Source organism: Melanerpes formicivorus, unplaced genomic scaffold (genome assembly GCF_026170545.1).
Source record: "Melanerpes formicivorus ecotype bairdi unplaced genomic scaffold, bMelFor1.0.p_v2 SCAF_69, whole genome shotgun sequence".
In the NCBI taxonomy this organism is placed as follows: Eukaryota; Metazoa; Chordata; class Aves; order Piciformes; family Picidae; genus Melanerpes; species Melanerpes formicivorus.
The window spans coordinates 2,370,775-2,390,000 of NW_027142421.1; the positions used below are offsets into that span (position 1 = coordinate 2,370,775).

Here is a 19,226-nt window from a genome sequence, read left to right on the forward strand (position 1 = left end):
GTTTTTTTGCTTGTTTTGTATTTTTTTTTTAATTCCAGTGGGATCTTGTTTGTGATTCTGCCTGGAAAGTCCACATTGCTAAGTTCTCCCTGCTGGTAGGATTAATCTTCGGCCACTTAATAACAGGATGTATAGCTGACTGGTAAGTGAAAAACCCTTTTAATGCAATGTAGCTATAAATAAATAACGATATTAAATACAGTCTTGACTTTCTTCTACTTTATATTCATGAAGAACCTTTGCATAATGATTTCTCAGGTCCTGAAAGAAACATGATGAATAAACAGTTTAAAAACTCGGTGCTAATTGCTTGAACTGGGTAATTTATACCAAGGTAAATAACATAAATAAACTACTTGATAGCAGGCTTAGTTCTTGCTGACACAATTTATTACAGCTGTAACACTGCTGCAGAGTTCAGTGTTTTCTAATTATCTAAGTGAAGCCTTTAGTTTGGGGTGCTTTTGTTTTGTTTTGTTTTTTTAACCAAGAGATAAAGCCAGAAGAAATCGGAAGCATCATTGATTTCCCTGGATATAAGAGCAGCGTAACAGCAGCCTTCTGTTTACACAGTGTATTTTGGTGGGTAGAAGGCTGTTTTTTTGCAGACCTTCCTACTGTTCTATTTTTAAAGCCCTTGTTAAACAAACATTTTGTAGAGTTAAGGGATCACTGACGTGTGCTGTTAATATTGGGGTATTCAATTTGAAAGCAGAAGAGTGAAATTCTTGGCAGTAGTCAAAATATTAGTGGGTAACTTGGTTGTGCTGAGAGTTCGGTTTTTGCTTAAAGGATCTTGTAGTGCAAAAGGGGAGGGGAGGAGGGGGAATAATTCAAGGCATGACTCAACTGATTTCAGTGGAAACTTGCAGCATCACAAACAATAGCTATGCAATGCTGTCCCAGTGTCTTCAGCACAGTTGCCAAAGTTGGCGCTTTCAATGGTCCCAAGTTAACTCTTTTGTCTCTCATTAAAAGAGGAAAGGAAACTGAAGAGCTGCCTATTAGGGAAATCTTAAAAAGCCTCAGATGCATGTTTGGGAGAGAAGAGGCTCCCTGAACTACACAGCAATTTGTTTCAAGCCTTCATAGAAAATTGTCTTAATTATTAGGTAGTCAGTAAGAGTTTTGAGGCAAGTGAGGCATCATGGCTATTCAGTGAAGTAGGCAACATGTGTGCTGTAAACCAGTTCAGTTTGATTAAAATCCCAAAGTGAAAAAAGGCTCTAGCAACATGTTGGAAGTATAGTGGGGAGCTGAATGAGGGATCTTGCTCAGCTCTCCTAAAAAAGGAACTGGCATGGAGAAAGCAGATTTATTCCCAAGTTAGGAAAGTGCTGCTATAATTGACAAATAAGCACAAGTAAGCGAACAACTTGTTGCCTAAGGTGCTGACTTCAAGAGAGGAACACAGAAAGTAGATTTAATAGCTCTCTGCCACTGAAAAGGAGCATCTTGCTCTTCCATCACACACTTTGGTCCCTGGTGTGCTTTTTGCTGTCACAGGTGCTTGTTGGCCCCCTCTGCAAGTTGCTTAGCTGAGCTAATGCAGCATAAAATTACCCTGTTAGGAAAATGAGGCATTAATCTCTTTTTTGTCTAGTGAGTTTAGGAGAGCTCAGTGAAAAGTTGGTTTCCACTTGTGGAAAAAAGAGGAACTTGGTGGCTGGAGGGAGCAGTGACCCCCTTGCCCTTTTGTGGGTGAGCAGAAAGAACATGGTTTGCTGCCACCAAAGCTGGTCATTGTGCTCATCTTCCATTCCCATCCTTGCCATCTGATGTAACTGGTCCTGCACTAGATAATTTTCTGGTCATTTAGCATTTGGAGCTGGTAAAAGAAGACCTAGATGGGACTTCTTTTGCTGTTTAGTCACAACTGGAGTTTCCTTTAAGGCAGAGTGTGGAGGGATGAATACAAAGGGCATTCATTGTACCTGTAAAAAGAGGAAAAATCATTTTAAAAGGATGTCACCCTTGAGAAAGAGCAGAGGAGATTAAATAGAGGCATGCATTAAAGTGTTGCAAACTTTGAAAATCTGTTTTCATATAACCTATTTGCCACTCTCCAGTTCATATATAATTAGAAGATCTTTGCAGGTTTTGCACCATTAACATTTGGGGCTTTGCTTTTCCTTTTTGAAAGAAGGCTTTTAGAGCAGTACTTAGCAAAGGTGTAGAGGTTATTAAGGTCATTTGCTCAGTAAATAGAGTGGTCTATTTTCAAAGCATAGGAGGTGTGCAGGCTGGGATAGCTCTGTGTGGAAAATCTATAGGAAGAAGGTTCATAATCATGCTGGGCTGTGTGAGGAGACTGCCTGTGTCTAGTGCATGAGTTTTTTGTTCAACAGGTAGAGGGCTGCTGTTGAATTTTCCTGCTCTGGACAGAGGCTGTTGAGGCTGCTGTTGAGGTCTCTGTGGAAGGTTTCCTGCTGGAGCAGGTAGGCTTGGTGTTCGTGTAGCATCAAGTCAGCAGGTCTCTGCTTCTCATTGCCCAGCACTGCCCCTGCTTTCACAGAGAATCACAGGGAATGACTGAGGCTGGAATAGACCTCTTAGATCATCAAGTCCAGCCTATGACCTAACACCACCACATTAGCTAGACCATGTCACTAAGTGCCACATCCAGTCTTTCCATAAACACCTCCAGGGATGGTGACTCCTCAACCTCCTTGGGTATTCCAGTGTCTAATTTGGTGCTTTTTAATACCTTTGTGCTAATTTAAGCCCCAAACCTGAGAGAAAATCTGCAAAGAATGATGTGGGAAGAGCAATTTAATGAGCTTAGTCTTCTCAGGGTGGCAAGGTACATGCGTAGGAGCATAGCAAGAGCTGGTCTTCTCCTCAAATCACTCACTTTCCCTATGATGCAGTTCTGAGGACATCAGGAATCATTTTGATGCATCTGTGGTTCATGCTGTGTGGATTGCAGATTCTTCAGAAGCCTGGGGTTGCTTGTATCCCTCATTATTTACCTGTGCAGGCAGCATTTAGCATTTGATCTATATATTAGCATGCAGTGTAGGCTGAGACTTTTGTGGCACAGAAATCTCCCTCTGGAATAGTCTGGATGGCAGCAGATAGCATCCCAGGGTTGTTACACCAGGGAGATTTTGTATGGCTTAATTTTTCACAAGCATTTCCATGTACTCTTATCTAAATCTGTCTACACATAAAAGGCTTTTTTAATGCTTGGAGACACCTTCCTGTCAAAATACTGCTGGATCACCAAAATGTGGCTGATGGCTGCCCTGGAGCTTTGCTTTTTGAGGAATGAGCTGTATGCCTTGGTGAGGAAGGAGACTACTTTTGTTTGGGAGGAGATGCTGGTGATGGTGCCTCTTACTAGAGGGGTCACCTGGCCTCAGATGGCTTTCATAGGCTCAGGAGAGACTTGGGGTTCCTGAGTCTTCATTAGCAGCAACCATTTCTTTGCACAACTTGTGTACCAGTGGAGGAAATTCCACATCCTAATGATGGATAACCTCAAGTACAGAGGGTGAGAGGAGGGGAAGAAGGGAAGTATGCTAAGCATTGAGGTCTTTTCTTAATGGTCAAGCTTGTGATGAGAATTAAGTTCCTAATTCTGAGTGTTTGCGTAATGCTTTTCATCTGCAAACCATTTCCACAAATACTAATTAGTGTGAATTGCAGCTCGGTGATTAGGAAAACAGGGCTGCAAAAGCCTGTGAGGATCACTGATAACAAAGTCCATTGAGGGTTTTTCTACTGTATTCAAGGTTTCTTATGAGGTACTTCCCCTCCCTGCCCAAGTGCTCTGTGTTCTATAAATAATACTAAATCTGAAGCGCACACAGAGCAGTTGCTGCCCCAGTGTCCAGCATGTTCCCAGCACATTGCACATCACCAGGCAATGATGATGGGTTCCCACCTGCAGCTCAACAGCAGCTCATCTTCTGGTGATTTGTGCACTACTTGAGAGCATTCTGCTTTGACCTTGCTCTCTTCAGTTTGCACATTCTGTTTTAAAAGCATTGAGTGGCTAATGCCTACAAGTTACGTCTTAGAGGTGTCACACAAGGGATGCTACAGCTGAAAAAATAACATGTCCTCACACAAGGAGCCATGGTATCACCTTCTTAGGTGTGACTGAAAGAGTATGAGTGATAACTGTCCTAGTTTGAGCTTCCAGCTTTGGACAGAATGTATCACAGAATGTTAGGTGTTGGGTCCCCCCTCTAGAGATCATCGAGTCCAACCGCTCTGCCAAAGCAGGATTACCCTAGGGCAGGCTACACAGGAACACATCCAGGCAGGTTTTGAAAGTCTCCAGAGAAGGAGACTCAGATTTAGATGTAGATTTACCCGAAAGGAGTAAAAAAACAGTTGCACAGAATTGGAAGTTAATAACAGTAATATTTACAAAAGGTATTAAGAGAAAAGGAATATATACAAAACCAGGATTGGCAATGGATTAGACCTGATGGACCAGGCCCCACCATGCAGCCCACAACTCCCAGCCAGCAAGAAGCCTCCCCCCAACTGACAAAAGTGAAAGCAGGAGCCAAGAGAAAGCTGACCAGAAAGTTCTGCCTCTTAAGTAGTGAATATGCAGGAAAAGGAAGGGAATAGTACATTACATTATCCAGTGCCTCCCTCTGGGTGGAGTTCATCTCTGAGTTTAGCAGTTGTACCTTAACCTACAGCATTCCACCCCTTTATTCCATTCCATTTCCTGCAACAGTCTATTTATCAAACTAGAAACTGTATATGATGAGGAGTAGAGTCCCTACAACAAGGACACATGTACTGGTGCACTCTTCCAGTTCCCCAAAATGTAGAATATTACTGTGATGTCTCCTTTTGAGCCCTTCACCCTGTAATTTATTGTTCTCATTTAATGTTCAGTAAAGTAAAATCCTAAGTTCTCATTGTGAATGCATGTATATCATGTACTTTAGAGCTGCTGGTAACAATCTGCTGAAAGAACTGAACAGAAACCCTTCAGCATGTGAAACCGAACCAAGTTGTGAGTTTTAAATGCTCTTTATTGTGCTGGCATTCAACCTGGTGGCTGGCTCGCAGCAGACAGACTGCTTTGAATGGCTCTAAAAGCTGCCTACGACAAGCAGGTTCCTATATTCTTTGTGGCAATGGCATATGGAGTTGACTAAAAGGGATCCTCAGCTCTGCTGGAAAACTTGTGGGAGTTGACAAGTTGAAAAATTTTGGATATCTCCACATAATGATGCAGTTCTTGCTTAAAAATAGCTGTGTGCTCTGCTGCTTTGATTCATTCTCCTTGCACAGAGGGAGGGAGGAAAAAAGGAATTGTAAACACAAAGCATATGAGTAAGATGCAAAAAATCTCATGTTCCTTTGACATAAGAGCCAAGGTCTTCAGCAAGTGGCAGCATCTCTCTTCCTCCTCCTCAGCTCTGCACCAACATGTGCAACTGCAGTTTGCAGCTGCTGTAGGGTGGAAGGCCTTGGAGCTCACAGCTTTCCTGTGAAGCAGCATGAGCCTTGTTTTGTGTTTTGTCTGTTTATTAGGCTTTCTCTCAACTAGGAATCTGAGAAAAGTAGGTTTTTGAGCCAGGTTCTCTTTCAGGTGAGGCTGAAAAGCAAATATCTGCTGAGAAGAGGAGACATCTACTCTGTAGACTATAGAGAAATAATAACATACCATGCTATAATATCATAGACTCTGCTGTGCTACCATGGGAAGCTCCACGAAGTTGCTCTGAATCTCCAAGGGACTTGTTTATGGCCATGCACTAGTGATCAGATATTTCCTTATTCATCTTGGGTGTTTTGAAAACGAGGGTCAAATTGAGCAGTGCTGCAATGTGCTGTCCCTGCTTAATCTCAAAGCTGGCTGAGGAATCTCAGCTTTAGTAAGCAGAAGAAATCATGGAAGGAATGGAACAAGCACTAAAAGTGGGTGGCAATATTTGGAAGGGATTGCATGATGTGTTTCCCCCTTTGCCTGTTGTGATGACCTAGCGTTGTGTCCATCCTGGCTTTTAACACTGTTTCTCCATCCTTCCTTGTTTTTAGGGTTGGTCGACGGCCTGTCCTGCTCTTCTCTGTCATATTCATTTTGATATTTGGACTGACTGTGGCACTCTCAGTCAATGTGACAATGTTCAGCACACTCAGGTTTTTTGAGGGGTTTTGCCTGGCTGGAATTGTCCTCTCCCTGTATGCGCTGCGTGAGTATGCCTTCATCCTCCTTCCAAACGTGTCTTTATTGAGTACGTGGTTTGCCTTTTCTCTGCCTTCCTCCAAACAGATCAAACCACAATTCTGTGAGCTGAAAAAGCTTTAGCCTGACTTTTGGTGCAGTTTCAGGTTGCTACAGAGCCATTCATGAAGCTGTTTTTAGAGCTCATTTCAAGAGATAAGGTGTTTTGGGTTTGCTTGCACAGAAGCTCCTCTGTGCCACAGCCCTGATGTGTGACGGGAGTGGATTTGACTTCAGATGTTGAGCTCGGGAGGAGATACTGTTGCTGTCTTTAAGTGTATGTATTTTGGCACTTCTTTAGAAATTCCTCTGTTACTTGCAGCAAGAGATCCTATATCCCTGACTCAGGATTGTTAACTACAGCAAAAATATATGAGAAGAAGAACCTGAAGTCCTTTTGTCAAGAGTTGTTGTTGTTGGTGGTGGTTTTGTCTGTTAGAGGGAAAAAATAACTGAAAAAAACTTGAGGGAAAGCTTGTAAGCAATGTGCTCCTATCTGGAGTGACTGGTAAATTTGTAGCCACAACACTGGAAAACTGCTTTTGGAGTCCTTGCCTTTGGAGATGCCACCATCCTAATCTCTGTCGCTTGGATATGCCCCAGAGGGCTCAGTTTGCTGCTCCTTCCTTGGCTCTTTGCAATTAACACCACCGCATCAGCTGAGGAAAACACATTTTCCCCTCTTTATTACGGCTCTTGAGAAGTTTGATCCAGCTGTATCCTGGAAACTGCTGTGCAGATTTTCATACATTTTTATTTCCTTCCTATCCTAGTCTGTTTCTAACCCATCAAGATTGAGCACAGTATGCTTTGCATGGAACATTTAATGGAGACAATTGTATTTTCGTTTCAAGTCAGCACCAAGGGAAAATAAGCTCAACTAGAATCTGCAAGGGGTTGTTCTTACAGTTGATAGGGTACCCAAGATAGTTGTTTTTTTTTTTTCTCTCTTATTTTTGTTCATTTAATCTCTAGTGAGGATTTCTCACCAAAAAAATCTCCCAGAGCTACCACTGAAGATGTTTTTGTAAGGGGAAATGTTTTAACCTGTGTGGTTCCCATAGGAGGAGGCTTCAGCCCTTACCAGTGTGAACTTCAGCTGGAAATGAGGCTTGTTGGGATTTTTCACAGCCCAGTGCAGCATGTTATTTTTTCTTGGTTTGTGATGGTTTGTTTTTTTTTTACCTTTTAAGAGAGTCATTGCAACTGAATATTTTCACAGGGAAATCACAGACTGGTAAGTGTTAGAAGGGACCTCTGGAGATCATCTAGTCCACCCCCATACTTAAGCAGGGTCAACCTAGAGCAGGCGGCCCAGGATCACAATGTCCAGGTGGGTTTGGAGTCTCTCCAGAGAAGGAGACTCCACCACCTCTCTGGGCAGCCTGTTCCAGTGCTATTATGGACCTTTAGAGATCAGAGCAAGAGATTAGATGTGTCACAACAGTTTGCCCATCAGGGCTTCATTCAGCAAGTGGACAAAACTGGTCAGTTCATGCTCTGCTTGATCTAGAGCAAAATTATTTGAATCTGATTTTCTGAACCTGCCCTGATTAAAGTGTTTGCAGTAGCCACTGCTGTCAGTATAGCCAATGTATCAGAGAGCTGGTAGGTATCTACTTGAAATTAGCTGCAGCCTGAATACCAGAGTACTACTGCCAAAGTGAAAAAAAAAAAACAAGAAGAAAGATGCAGCATCTGACCTCCTGGCTGGGGAGGAGGGGGGATTGGGGTTTACAGTACTATTTTTCATTTAAACAACAAGAAAAAGTTGTCACTTTGGTGTAGTGGGAGAGGATTAATCCCTGAAGCCTCACAAGAATAGGAGTAACAGGGGTTTTTGTTTTGTTATTGTTCTTGGGTTTGACTTTAGTATTCATAATCTGTTAGGCTTCCTTTCCATTTAATTTACTATCTCTCTTTCTGCTGGAGCCTGCAGCATGCAGTTGCACTCCTCTGTGGAGTCATCTGTTCCATGGTCTCTCTTGCCTTTCTCTTAATGGCTTTGATTTCTTCCCCTGGAGGTTTGTTCCACCTGATTTCCCAGCTGCCTGCCCTGAGCAGAACAATAGAGAGTGGAAAGTTGGATCTGCTAGGCAGGGTCATTATCCAGTTTCCAAGCTACTGTGCAGAAGGAGACTGCAGTACTGTGTGTTCTGTGTCCAGCTCTGGAGTCCTCAGCGCTGGAGAGACATGGACCCGTGGAGCAGGTCCAGATGAGGCCACAACAATGAGGGCTAGAACTGCTCTGCTTGTCAAGGCAGTCTGAGAGAGTTGGGGTTATTCAGCCTAAAGAGGAGAAGGTATCAGGGATCCCATCTTGTGACCTTTCAGTACTTGAATCATAGAATCAATAATGTTGGAAGAGACCTCAAAGATCAAGTCCAACCTGTCACCCAAGACCTCATGACTACTAGACCATGGCACCAAGTGCCATGTCCAATCCCAAGGGATTGGGGCCAGTAGGAAAGCAGGGCCTATTGTGATGGGACAAGGGGTGATGGTTGCAAATTAAAAGAAGGAAGAGTTAGGCTAGATAGAGTTTTTTCACAGTGAGAGTGGTGAAACACTGGCCCAGGTTGCTCAGAGAGGTGGCAGATACCTCATCCCTGGAAACAGTCCAGGTTAGGTTATTTAGGGCTCTGAGCAACCTGATCTAGTTGCATATATCCCTGCTGACTACAGGGGGTTAGACTAAACATCCTCTGAAGTTCCCTTTCAAGTCAGACCAGTCTGTGTTTCTGTGAAACTGTACAGGCTTGCTGAGCCTGCAGAGGTGATTAGCCTGCCACAGAGATCCTTTTACGCTGTGGTGATCTTGCTAGTTGTGCCTGGGTTCACAGCATTCCTAATGGGAATTGTAAATAAATCCTGGATGCTTTGGGAGTGGGAAGAGTTTTAAAACTCAGGTTTAGGTGCCCTCACCACTCAAACCACACAGCCCAAAACTGTTTTCCTATCTCTCTGCCCTGGAGAGGGAAATGGTGGAGGAGTGCTAAGGAACATTCTGGCTGGAGTGGTTGGAAGGAGATGTAGGACCAGGGAGGCTGTGGAGTCTCCTACTCTGGAGACTTTCAAAGCCTGCCCAGACATTGTGTTCCAGTGCAACCTGATCTAGGTGAACCTGCCTTAGCAGGGGGGGTGGGACTGGATGATCTCCCGAGGTCCTTCCCATGCTGGGAATCTGCGCTTCCGTATGGCCAGCAGTTAAATGTAGGCAAGAGTGTAGAGTCGGGGGGCTGGAGTATGACAAGTTGTTTAAGAGAAAGCAGTGGGAAAGTTATTTTTTGTTCTGAAGATGCCTTTTATTCTAGTATTTGTTGCTGTGTGCTTGTCCAGGGAGGAAGGACGGGCATCCTGCCCCTGCTATCTTGGCATGGTTGGATGCACAGCACCAAAGCCTACTGCCCAGATGAAGAGGAGGAGGTTTGAGTGTGCCTGCTGGGTTGGAAAGTCCTAAGCTGGTCCTGTGAGGAGTTTTCTTTTAACAGGTTGAGAGGGAGGGAAAGAGGAGGGGGAGCCCTGAGCAGGGACATGTCTGTGGAGTCATACAGCAGGCAAGGTATGTCACTCATACTGCAAATAGCTTTGTTTGCTGGTTGCAAATCATGGGACAAAGTACACTAGGCAAATGCGGAAGTCATGGGAGAAAGCAGATCTGGTTATCTCATGGGTGTGGAGGGTGTTGCTTCAGGGTCACTTCAGTTTCACTGGGGCATTCTTGGCTATGACCACGGGGCAGCCTTTTCCTGTGTGCTTATGCAGAAGGTCAGGTGCTGTGGCTGACTCAGCATGGGTCCCTTCCTTAGGACTTGCTTTCCTGGGCTGATGCAAGAGCTCTCATGGTTGAGAGGAGTTTCCTCACTCTCTTCTCCCCCTCTCTCGCATATTGCTGCCCAAGCTGTGCCTGAGCCCTCTGCAAAGGCAGCCACCTGCTTTCCATCTGAGGAAAACCAAATGTGCTTTTGTCAGCGAGATGTGCCCTCTGATCTCGTCTCCTCTTCCTTTGGGAGGAGGTCTACTGCCTGAGGGATAGAGCAGGAGAAGGGCTGCACTCCAGATATGGCTCACAATATTTGTACTCTAGACTCTTCACCAGCATCATTGCCCTTCTCTGGACCTTCTCCAGCATCTCAGTGTCCTTGCAGTGAGGAACCCAGCTTCCAGCTGATCCCTTCCTATGCTGTACCTGGTCCTTGTTTTGTCACTTTCTGGACTACAAGCTAGGATGCTGGTGTTAAACTATTTAAGGGGGAGGAGAGGAAGATATATATATATTTCCTGCAAATGCTTCTGGCAGGCTGAACAAGGAGCCTCTCGTTGAAGTGTTGTGTGCCATTGCTAACCTGAGCTCAGGTTTGTGGCATGTAGGTGCACACAATTGCTGCCCGTTCAGCAGTTTCATGGATGACTGAACTACAGATTAAGCAGCAAAATTAGGGAGTCTAGACTTGAATGAACCAGTAAATAGAGGCTGGAAATAGCTTTGTGAAAGGGAGACAAAATGTCAGGTTGGAATGAGGTAGCATGGCTGTCCCTCTTATGCATAGTAGCAGGATGAGTAGGCACATTCTCCCTTTAAGTGGCAGGGGAACAAAGGTAGAAACGCTGTTGAAAATCGTAGGGTGTGTTTCAAAAGCCCACGGAAGCTTGGCAAAGGCTTACAGGCTGGTTAAGATGTCCAGCTGTGATGTATCTTTTTCAGTTATAACTAGGTCAATCTAACCTATTACTCCTGTAAATTACACAGGCACAGACCTGAGAGAGGCTAGAGAGACTTTAAGGGATTTTATTTATTTATTTTTTTAAATGTATATCCTGGAAAGCAATGTGCTAGGAAGCGTGCTCCAGGCTGAGGAGCGAGCAAGTGCCAAAGCAGACGTGGGAGGTCTCCAGGCCTTGGGCTATAGCAGTGTCAGACCTGTAAAACAATGAACAATTTTGCTTCCCATCAAAGGATGAGGTTTGGTATATAGATATATTGATTTTTTGTTCATCTGCTTGTTTGTGTTTTTCCCTTTTCTCTTCCCCCCCCCTTACCCTCCATCCCAGAAGCATATAGGCCCTGAGATCCTGGAGCCATTCCGCTCCACCGCTCCCACCGCTTTTAGAGTTGGAGACTGAGGGAGCTGGGGTTGCTTAGCCTGGAGAAGAGGAGGCTCAGGGGAGACCTTATTGCTCTCTACAACTACCTGAAGGGTGATTGTAGCCAGGTGGGGGTTGGTCTCTTCTCCCAGGCAACCAGCACCAGAATAAGAGGACACAGTCTCAGGCTGTGCCAGGGGAAGTTTAGGCTGGAGGTTAGGAAGAAATTCTACACAGAGAGAGTGATTGCCCATTGGAATGGGCTACCTGGGGAGGTGGTAGAGTCACCATCATTGGAGGTGTTCAGGAGGGTGCTTGGTGCCATGGTTTAGTTGATTAGGTGGTGTCGGATGATAGGTTGGACGCGATGATCTTGAAGGTCCGGTCTGGTCTGGTCTATTCTATTCTAACAATATAGGTGCTTGATTTTACTCTCTGCTTTCCTCTACTGACACCTCAGTAGCAGCACGGCCTTGGCTAGGCAAAGCAGGTGAAGCACTGCAAACTGGAGGCTCTGAAGTTACTCTGGGTAATCTGATCCAGCTCAATAAATAACTGCAGAGCATTCCCAAATCAGAGGATGTGGGAAACATCTGACTCCTTTCCAGTGCAATGACATGTGTGCTAGCTCTGTGGTAACGTGCAGTTCTTTCCACTGACAGGTCTGTGATAGATCAAGGTTGTTAAGCCTCCTACCTTCTGTTTGTCACAGAATCCCAACACAGTGAGAGTTGGAAGGGATCTCAGGGGACCATCTAGTCCAACCCCTCTGCTGAAGTAGGGTCACCTGGAGCAGGTCTCGGGATTGGAGTGTCCAGGCAGGTTTGCAATCCTCTTCAGAGAAGGAGACTCCACAGCCTCTCTGGGCAGCCTGCTCCAGTGCTATTATGCACCCTCACAGCAAAGAATTTTTTCCTTTTGTTTAGATGGAACCTCCTGGCTTCCAGTTTGTGCCTGTTGACCCTTGCCCTGTCACAAAGCAGCTATGAATAGTGTCATCCCCCCTGCCTCGCCTCCTGTTCTTTAGCCATTGATCAGCATTAAGAAGATCTCCTCTCGGTCTGCTCTTCTCCAGGCTAAACAGCCCCAGGTCCCTCAGCATTTCCTCCTCAGAGAGATGATCCCGACCCTTGAGCATCTTTTTATAGCCTCAGCTGGCCTCTCTCCAGTAGTTTCCAGTCTCTTTTGAATGGGGAGCCCAGAACTGGACCCAGTACTCTGCATGTGGCCTCAGTATGACAGAGCAGAGGGGTGAGAACCTCCTTCAACCTTCCGGTCACACTTATATTTAGCCAGTGTTTGTAACCGGTCTTAGTTTGCTCTGAGCCACTTGATGCAGACCTAACCCAGTGATCACAGAGGGATCTGGAGCACAAAGGAAATCTGACTTGATCACCCTCGAGTGACCATTAATTGTTAAATGCTATAGAAGGACTTTTTTTATGAGCAGCCACAGGCTCTTCTAATATTGAGCTGGGATGTGAGTTTCTGGAACTGGCACCCCAGTGTTTTTTTAATAGCTTTGTGTGAGAACTGTTAAAGTATTATGTAGTAGGAACACTCCAGCTGCTCAGAAAAAAAAAGGCCAGTGCCTGCCTTATATCACATGCCTGGGGGCTCAATTTATGCCAGAGTGGAAAAGGTTATTGGAATTGCAGTACACTCCTCCTAAGTATAAATCTTGCTCCAGGTGCAATCAAATTATGACTCCTCATATAATCTGTTGGCTTCTTTCTCCTCAGTTCTTCCTCAGAATTTCCTTCCCTTTCCTGATGTCAAAAGGGGGTGTGGGCTCTTCTAGGGACACACCTTTAGGGCATGGAGTGCCCCCTTTATTTTAACCCCTACAGATGGTATTCTGGAGCAGGGTGCCCTTACAGCATTGCTAACATTGTCTCAAGTCCTGGAAAAACTGTACAGTTTGAAATGAGTTTATAGAAAGTCTTAAAGTTTGCCAATAAAAGGAAGGTCTTTCTAAAGCTCCCTGTGAGGTTCGAAGGTACTTGGTTAATGCAGGAAGTGCAGCAAGATTGAATTTTAGTTAGGTTTTCTATTGTCAGTTGCTGAAAATCTTGTGTGTTGTCAACATCACAAAAAGCCTAAGGAATTAATTTTATTTGAGGTACTTTCTTGTATGACTGGTCAATTGGGATAACAATTAAGATGCAACACTGCAGTTGTTATCCTTGTGATGATGACAATCAGAACAAATGAGAGGACACTTGAAATTTTCCCCGGTCCAAAATGCAGTTTGAATTTACCATTTACAGGCTGGAGAATGAAGGGATGGATAGCAGTCCTGAGGGGAAGGATTTGGGAGGCTGGTGGGTGAGAAGCTGGACATGAGCTGGTAACATGTACTCATAGCCCAGAAGCCACCTGTCTCCTGGGCTGCATCCTCAGCAATGTGGGCAGCATGTTGAGGAAAGAGATTGTGCTCCCCTCCTCTGGTGAGACCCCACCTGCAATGCTGGACCCATCTGTGGAGTCCTCAGCACATGAGAGACATGGACCTTTTGGAGCAGGTCCAGTGGCCCATGTGAGGGCTGGAATCCCTCTGCTGTCAGGATAGGCTGAGAGATTTGGGGTTGTTCAGCCTGGAGAAGAGAAGGCTCCAGGGAAATCTTGTGGCCTTGCAGTGCTTAAAGGGGGCTCACAGAAAAGCTGTTACTTTTAATATTTCCTTTTTTCTTTAGCAGCAAAATTAGAGGCCAAGTCTTATGAGGGAGAACTGGGGTTGTTCAGCCTGGGGAAAAGGAGGCTGAGAGGAGACCTTCTCGAGGTCAGTCTTTTCTTCCAAGTAACAAGTGACAGGACAAGAAGAAATGGCCTCAAGTTGCACCAGGGGAGGTTTAGGTTGGACATTAGGAGCAATTTCTTCCCCAGAAAGGTTGTCAAGCCCTGTAACAGGCTGCCCAGGGCAACAAAGAAGTCACCAGTTCCAGAGGGATTGAAAAGCTGTGTAGATTTGTTGCTGAGGGCTATGGTTTAGTGGTGACCTGGCAATGCTGGGTTAATGGCTGGACTTGTTGGTCTTAAAGGTCCCTTCCAGCCAAAATGATTCTGTGATTATAAGGTAGTCAACAGACAGGCTTGGATATTTTTTTTCCTCAGCTGCTTCTTCCAGTGAGGCAGAGTCAAGTTCCTATCTCTGGTGTGCTGTGGAAGGAAGCACATGTGGGTTCATAAATCACCGATGGATGAATAGTGCTTTACTTCCCTTTCCTGCTGTCCCTGCAGGTTAGCTTGTCAGGAAAGCACAATCCAAATGTTCCTGGCAGCAGGATGTGCAAAGAGGAAAAACCCTGTGTGTGGGGGAGGTGGATTTAGAAGTTTATCTGTAGTCACTGGAATATTCAAGTTCAGCAGCAAACGTTAGCACGCAGTTTCACATAAATATTTATGTGCCTTTGAAGAGGAACCCTAATTGAACAACGCTAGCCAAATTTCCATCCCTAGTCACACAGGCGTGACTCCTGTTTTCTCACTCACAAATAACATAACCCTGTGGGATTTTCACTAGTTCAAGTTAATTACATTTCATTCAAAGCACGAAACTTGCAGGCAGCAGTCATTGCAGGGTTTCTGCAAATGCATGTCATTTAGTCAGACGCAGTAAAAAGTTAGCTCGCAGTTCAGTTCCTCGTTTTATTTGTTGCCAGTGTGCAGAACTGACTTGTACGTGCTGGCCCTGTGCTCCTATCACTCACTTTGCTTTTTGAAAGAGAACTGCTGGATGTTGCACTGTGGGTGAATTTGTTTATAGTCACATGCTGCCTTTACTAGTGGACCTAAAAGCATGTTCTTGTCTTTGGAGAACATCTGGTCCCTTCTTGAATGAGTTGTACATACGCACTATGTAGCTTTTAGAAGGAGGTTGAGGCATAAGTGTTTGTTATAGTCTCTTGAAAACTTGCTTGCTCACATTCTTTGAATTCAGGTTGTGGTGTGGATTAAGGGAAAAGGAATCAGTTTACTGAAGTCTGATGTGGAAAGGAAGTTGTAGACAGGCGGATGTTGGTCTCTTCTCCCAGGCAGCCAGTACCAGAACAAGAGGACACAGTCTCAGGCTGCACCAGGGGAGGTTTAGGTTGGATGTTAGGAAGAAGTTCTATACAGAGAGAGTGATTGATTGCCCTTTGGAATGGGCTGCCCGAGGAGGTGGTGGAGTCACCATCATTGGAGGTGTTCAGGAGGAGACTTGATGGGATGCTTGGTGCCATGGTTTAGTTGTTTAGGTGGATTGGATTGGTTGATGGGTTGGATGTGATGATCTTGAAGGTCTCTTCCAACCTGGTTTATTATTATTATAAAATCTTTGCAAGCACTCAGCTGGTTTTGTGTCTAGGAGCTGTATGTCTGCTTTTGTTATCCATGCATTCAGTAATGAGTCTTTCAGCTACAGATAGTATTGAATTTAGGCTTGGAAAGAAACCTGGTAATACCTTAGATAAAAAGGATGTTGGAAGAAGCCTTCATGCATTGTCCTCTTTTGACAGGTGTGTGTGGTGGGTTGAAAATTCCCCCAACATGAAATTGCCAGACCAGCTCAGCTGAAAGCAAATGAAGCAGTGTTTACAAGCAAAACTACAATCTAAAATGCAGAATGCAATGAATGTGTACAAAATATACAATATTTACAGGTATTTACAATTTATAAACAGCACAAGAACCCCCCTGGACAAACCAGGGGGGCTACTAATAGCTTCCCCTTCCCTATCCCTCTGTACATGGGATGACAAAGCAGAGAGTTGCTGTTAGTTACTTAACCACAGCAAGAACACATTCAAGGTCAGCAAAGCCAGCAGAAGCACGAGTCAGTGTCTGCCAGAGCAAGGAAGCCGAAAAGAGAGCAAGTTAGTTTACAAAACTATGGTAGATATCTGTCCAATGGGATTAATCATACCTTATCATTATTTTCCTTTTTGCATCCTTTTTACATTCTACCACTTTCTGTTCAAGATCTGTGGAAAAATTTCTAAGTACAACAGGAGAAGAGGTGATGGTTTTAAACTTAGAGAGAGCAGCTTAGAGTAGATAGAAGAAAGGCATATTTTTAGACTGAGAGTGGTGAAGCACTGGCCCAGGTTTCCTGGAGAGGTGGTAGATGCCCATCCCTAAAAACATTCCAGATCAGGTTGGATGTGACTCTGAGCAACCTGCGCTAGTTGAAGATGTCCCTGCTGACTGCAAGAGGGTTGGACTAGGTGGCCTTTAAAGGTCCTTTGCAACCCAAACCATTCTGTGATTTTATGAAATGCAGCTGTCCCCTGATGAGCAGTGTCTGTGCTGAACAGTGGGAGGGAGCATGGTTCAGGATGTGCATCAGCAATTCTGGATCCACATTCCTGTAACTCCCTGGGTGATTTTCTCACTCCAGGATGCCCCAGCATCTCTCTCACTGGCTTGTGTTTAGAGGAATTAAAGACAGAATAACTATTTTGGGGGCATCTCCTTCCCAATTTCTGTCCTATTCCCATGGCAGACATAAGCTTCTTGCAGAGCAAACTAGCAGCTCATACACTGATGCCTCACTCCTCTCCCACACCGTTAGGCATTTGAATGCAAATACCTCTCCATCAGTGGCTTACCTCACATTTCCACTGTATGCATGTTAAGGACACGCATCTCATTCTGATGCTGTTTATGCTCTGAGGAGAATAATCCTTGGCAGCAGCAGTGTGATGTCTGTGCATACCTTAGCCAGCCCAGGACATAAGAGGTCCTCAGCACTGGTGAGGCTGCACTTTGAATATCGGGTTCAGTTTTGGTCTCCTCATTACAAGGGGAACATTGAGGTGCTGGAGCAGGTGCAGAGAGCACCAGTCTTACAAGGAGCAGCTGAGGGAACTGGAATTGTTCAGCAGAGAGGAGGAGGCTCAGGGAAGACCTTATTGCTTTCTACAACTCTCTTGAAGGAGGCTGGAGCAAGATGGGGATTGGTCTCTTCTTCCAAGGAACAAGTGACAGCACAAAAGGAAATGGCTTCATGTTGTACCAAGAGAGGTTTAGGTTGGACATTAGGAACAATGTCTTCCCCAAAAGGGTTGTCAAGCCTGGGAGTAGGCTGTCCAGGAAAGTGATAGAGTCACCAGTCCTAGAGGAATTGAAAACCCATGTAGATGTGGTGCTGAGTGACATGATTTAGTGGTGACCTGGCAGTGCTAGGGCAGCAGTTGGACTTGTTGATCTTAAAGGCCTCTTTTCAACCAAAATTCTGAGTATCTCAGTGCAGTGGGATGGGACCAGCCCTGCTGGAGCTCTGTGTGCTGTAATTAATGATTCTGTTAAAATCAGAGCGGAAGGCTGGTGTGCCCCAGTACTGAGGTTATTTTATGTACCATCTGTTATCCAAACAACTGAGACTAATTCCATGGAGAGATGAGGAAAATGTTGTCTCCATGAACTATTCAGTTCAGTAGAGATTTAAGCAAATGGACCAGGGATTGTTGCCTAAAATAAATAAAGGAATCCCTGGATTTTTCTGCTTGATGTGGAACAGTGGATCAGAAGGAACAAAGTGCCACTGTGACAGCCCTTTAAGGGTCTTCCCCATTTCCAAGACTGCTTTAACCCTGGTTGCAGCCCTGTACTGGTAGGCAGTAGAGCTGTCTCCTGGATATAGTGCACTCAGCTTACAGCTTGATAAGAGATGTCAGAAGCAAGGGAAGGAACAAAATGCATGCAGGAAGCAGAATCAATAATGTGGTGAGGCAAAAACCAATATAAAGAAATATCTCTTTTTTTTTTTATTGCAGCAAATAAAAATAGATTGAAAGCAGGGAGGAAAATCAGGAGCAATGCAGAAAGCTTGTGTAATGGTAGAATTACCTTATGTGGTGAAGCTGCAACCAACATTTCTAATAAGGTCCCATTTTGTTGCATTTATTTATTTATAGCTTTTGCCTAGAAATGGACAGACTTATTTTTTAAGGCAGGAAACAAAATCTGTTGCAAGGAAGCTTGAGGAAAATTAATTGAAGAGCTTTTTGAATTATAGAGCCATTAAAAATGACTGCTTTGGAAGTAAAACAAATAAATTGAGCTGGCAGTGTTAGCTGTTGAGAAAAAAATGGCTTCTCTTTTATGTGTACAGTATGGAAACTCAATTACTGCTCTCTGGTGCTTTGGAATTTGGGCAGGAAAAGCTTTGATTTACATCAACCTTGACTCGATCCATATGAGTCTTCTCGGGTGTCATGTGTGAGTTTAGAGTTATGAATCAGCCTGAAGTGTTGTCCCATCCTGCTTATTTTATTCCTATAGTGTCTGCATCTTATTTTCAATTCAGTATCTGTGTCTTGTAAAATTTTAACCTCATGGATCTGGCTTTTCCAGGAGAAAAACTTCACCCTTTTTTGACTGAATGCTGCATAAATATTCATGCAGGTGCCTTGCCTTTCTTCCTGAATTTTAATGGCGGTCTTTGTCTGAGGGTAGGCAATTTATGTGGGTCTGTGGTCAGCAAGGTGTGGCAAAGCAGAGGAAAACAATAACTGATGCATGGCCCAAAGAGGGAAAACACAATAAAATAAGAATATACAATATGTACTGCAGCTGCCTCTTCTCTCTTGCTGCTGCTGAAAGAGAAGGTGACAGATCTTGTTCTGAAATAGGAAATCTGCTGCTATCCAATGAAGAATATTAGCAGCAATGAAAGATTTTATATCCTGGTTGTTTTGGAAACAAATCCACAGCCAAACAAAGTTGGCAGTGTGTCCTTCCACACGGCTTCACACCGTCTAGTGCAGCCACCTCCATGCTGTACTTTGCTGGCATCTTGGCTGGGAGTTTTCAGTGCCTGGTGGGACATGCACTGCAGATACTGGTGCTTCTCCCTGCCAGGGCAGTTTTGCATGTGATATCTGATTAGGAAACACTTACTTAGAATTCCAGTATGGTAGGGGTTGGAAGGGATCTCTGGGGATCATCTTGT

General features: G+C 44.5%; 1 protein-coding gene across 2 annotated transcripts in view; it reads left to right on the forward strand.

Annotated features, from left to right (window-relative positions):
* SLC22A23 (solute carrier family 22 member 23) overlaps positions 1 to 19,226 on the forward strand; it is a 108,029-nt gene that overhangs the window by 20,969 nt on the left and 67,834 nt on the right. For both annotated transcript variants that reach the window (XM_068163019.1, XM_068163020.1), the window contains exons 2-3: positions 39 to 142; positions 6,019 to 6,173. In XM_068163019.1, coding sequence (XP_068019120.1) covers positions 39 to 142; positions 6,019 to 6,173 — 259 coding nt within the window. The remainder of the gene's footprint in view (positions 1 to 38; positions 143 to 6,018; positions 6,174 to 19,226) is intronic.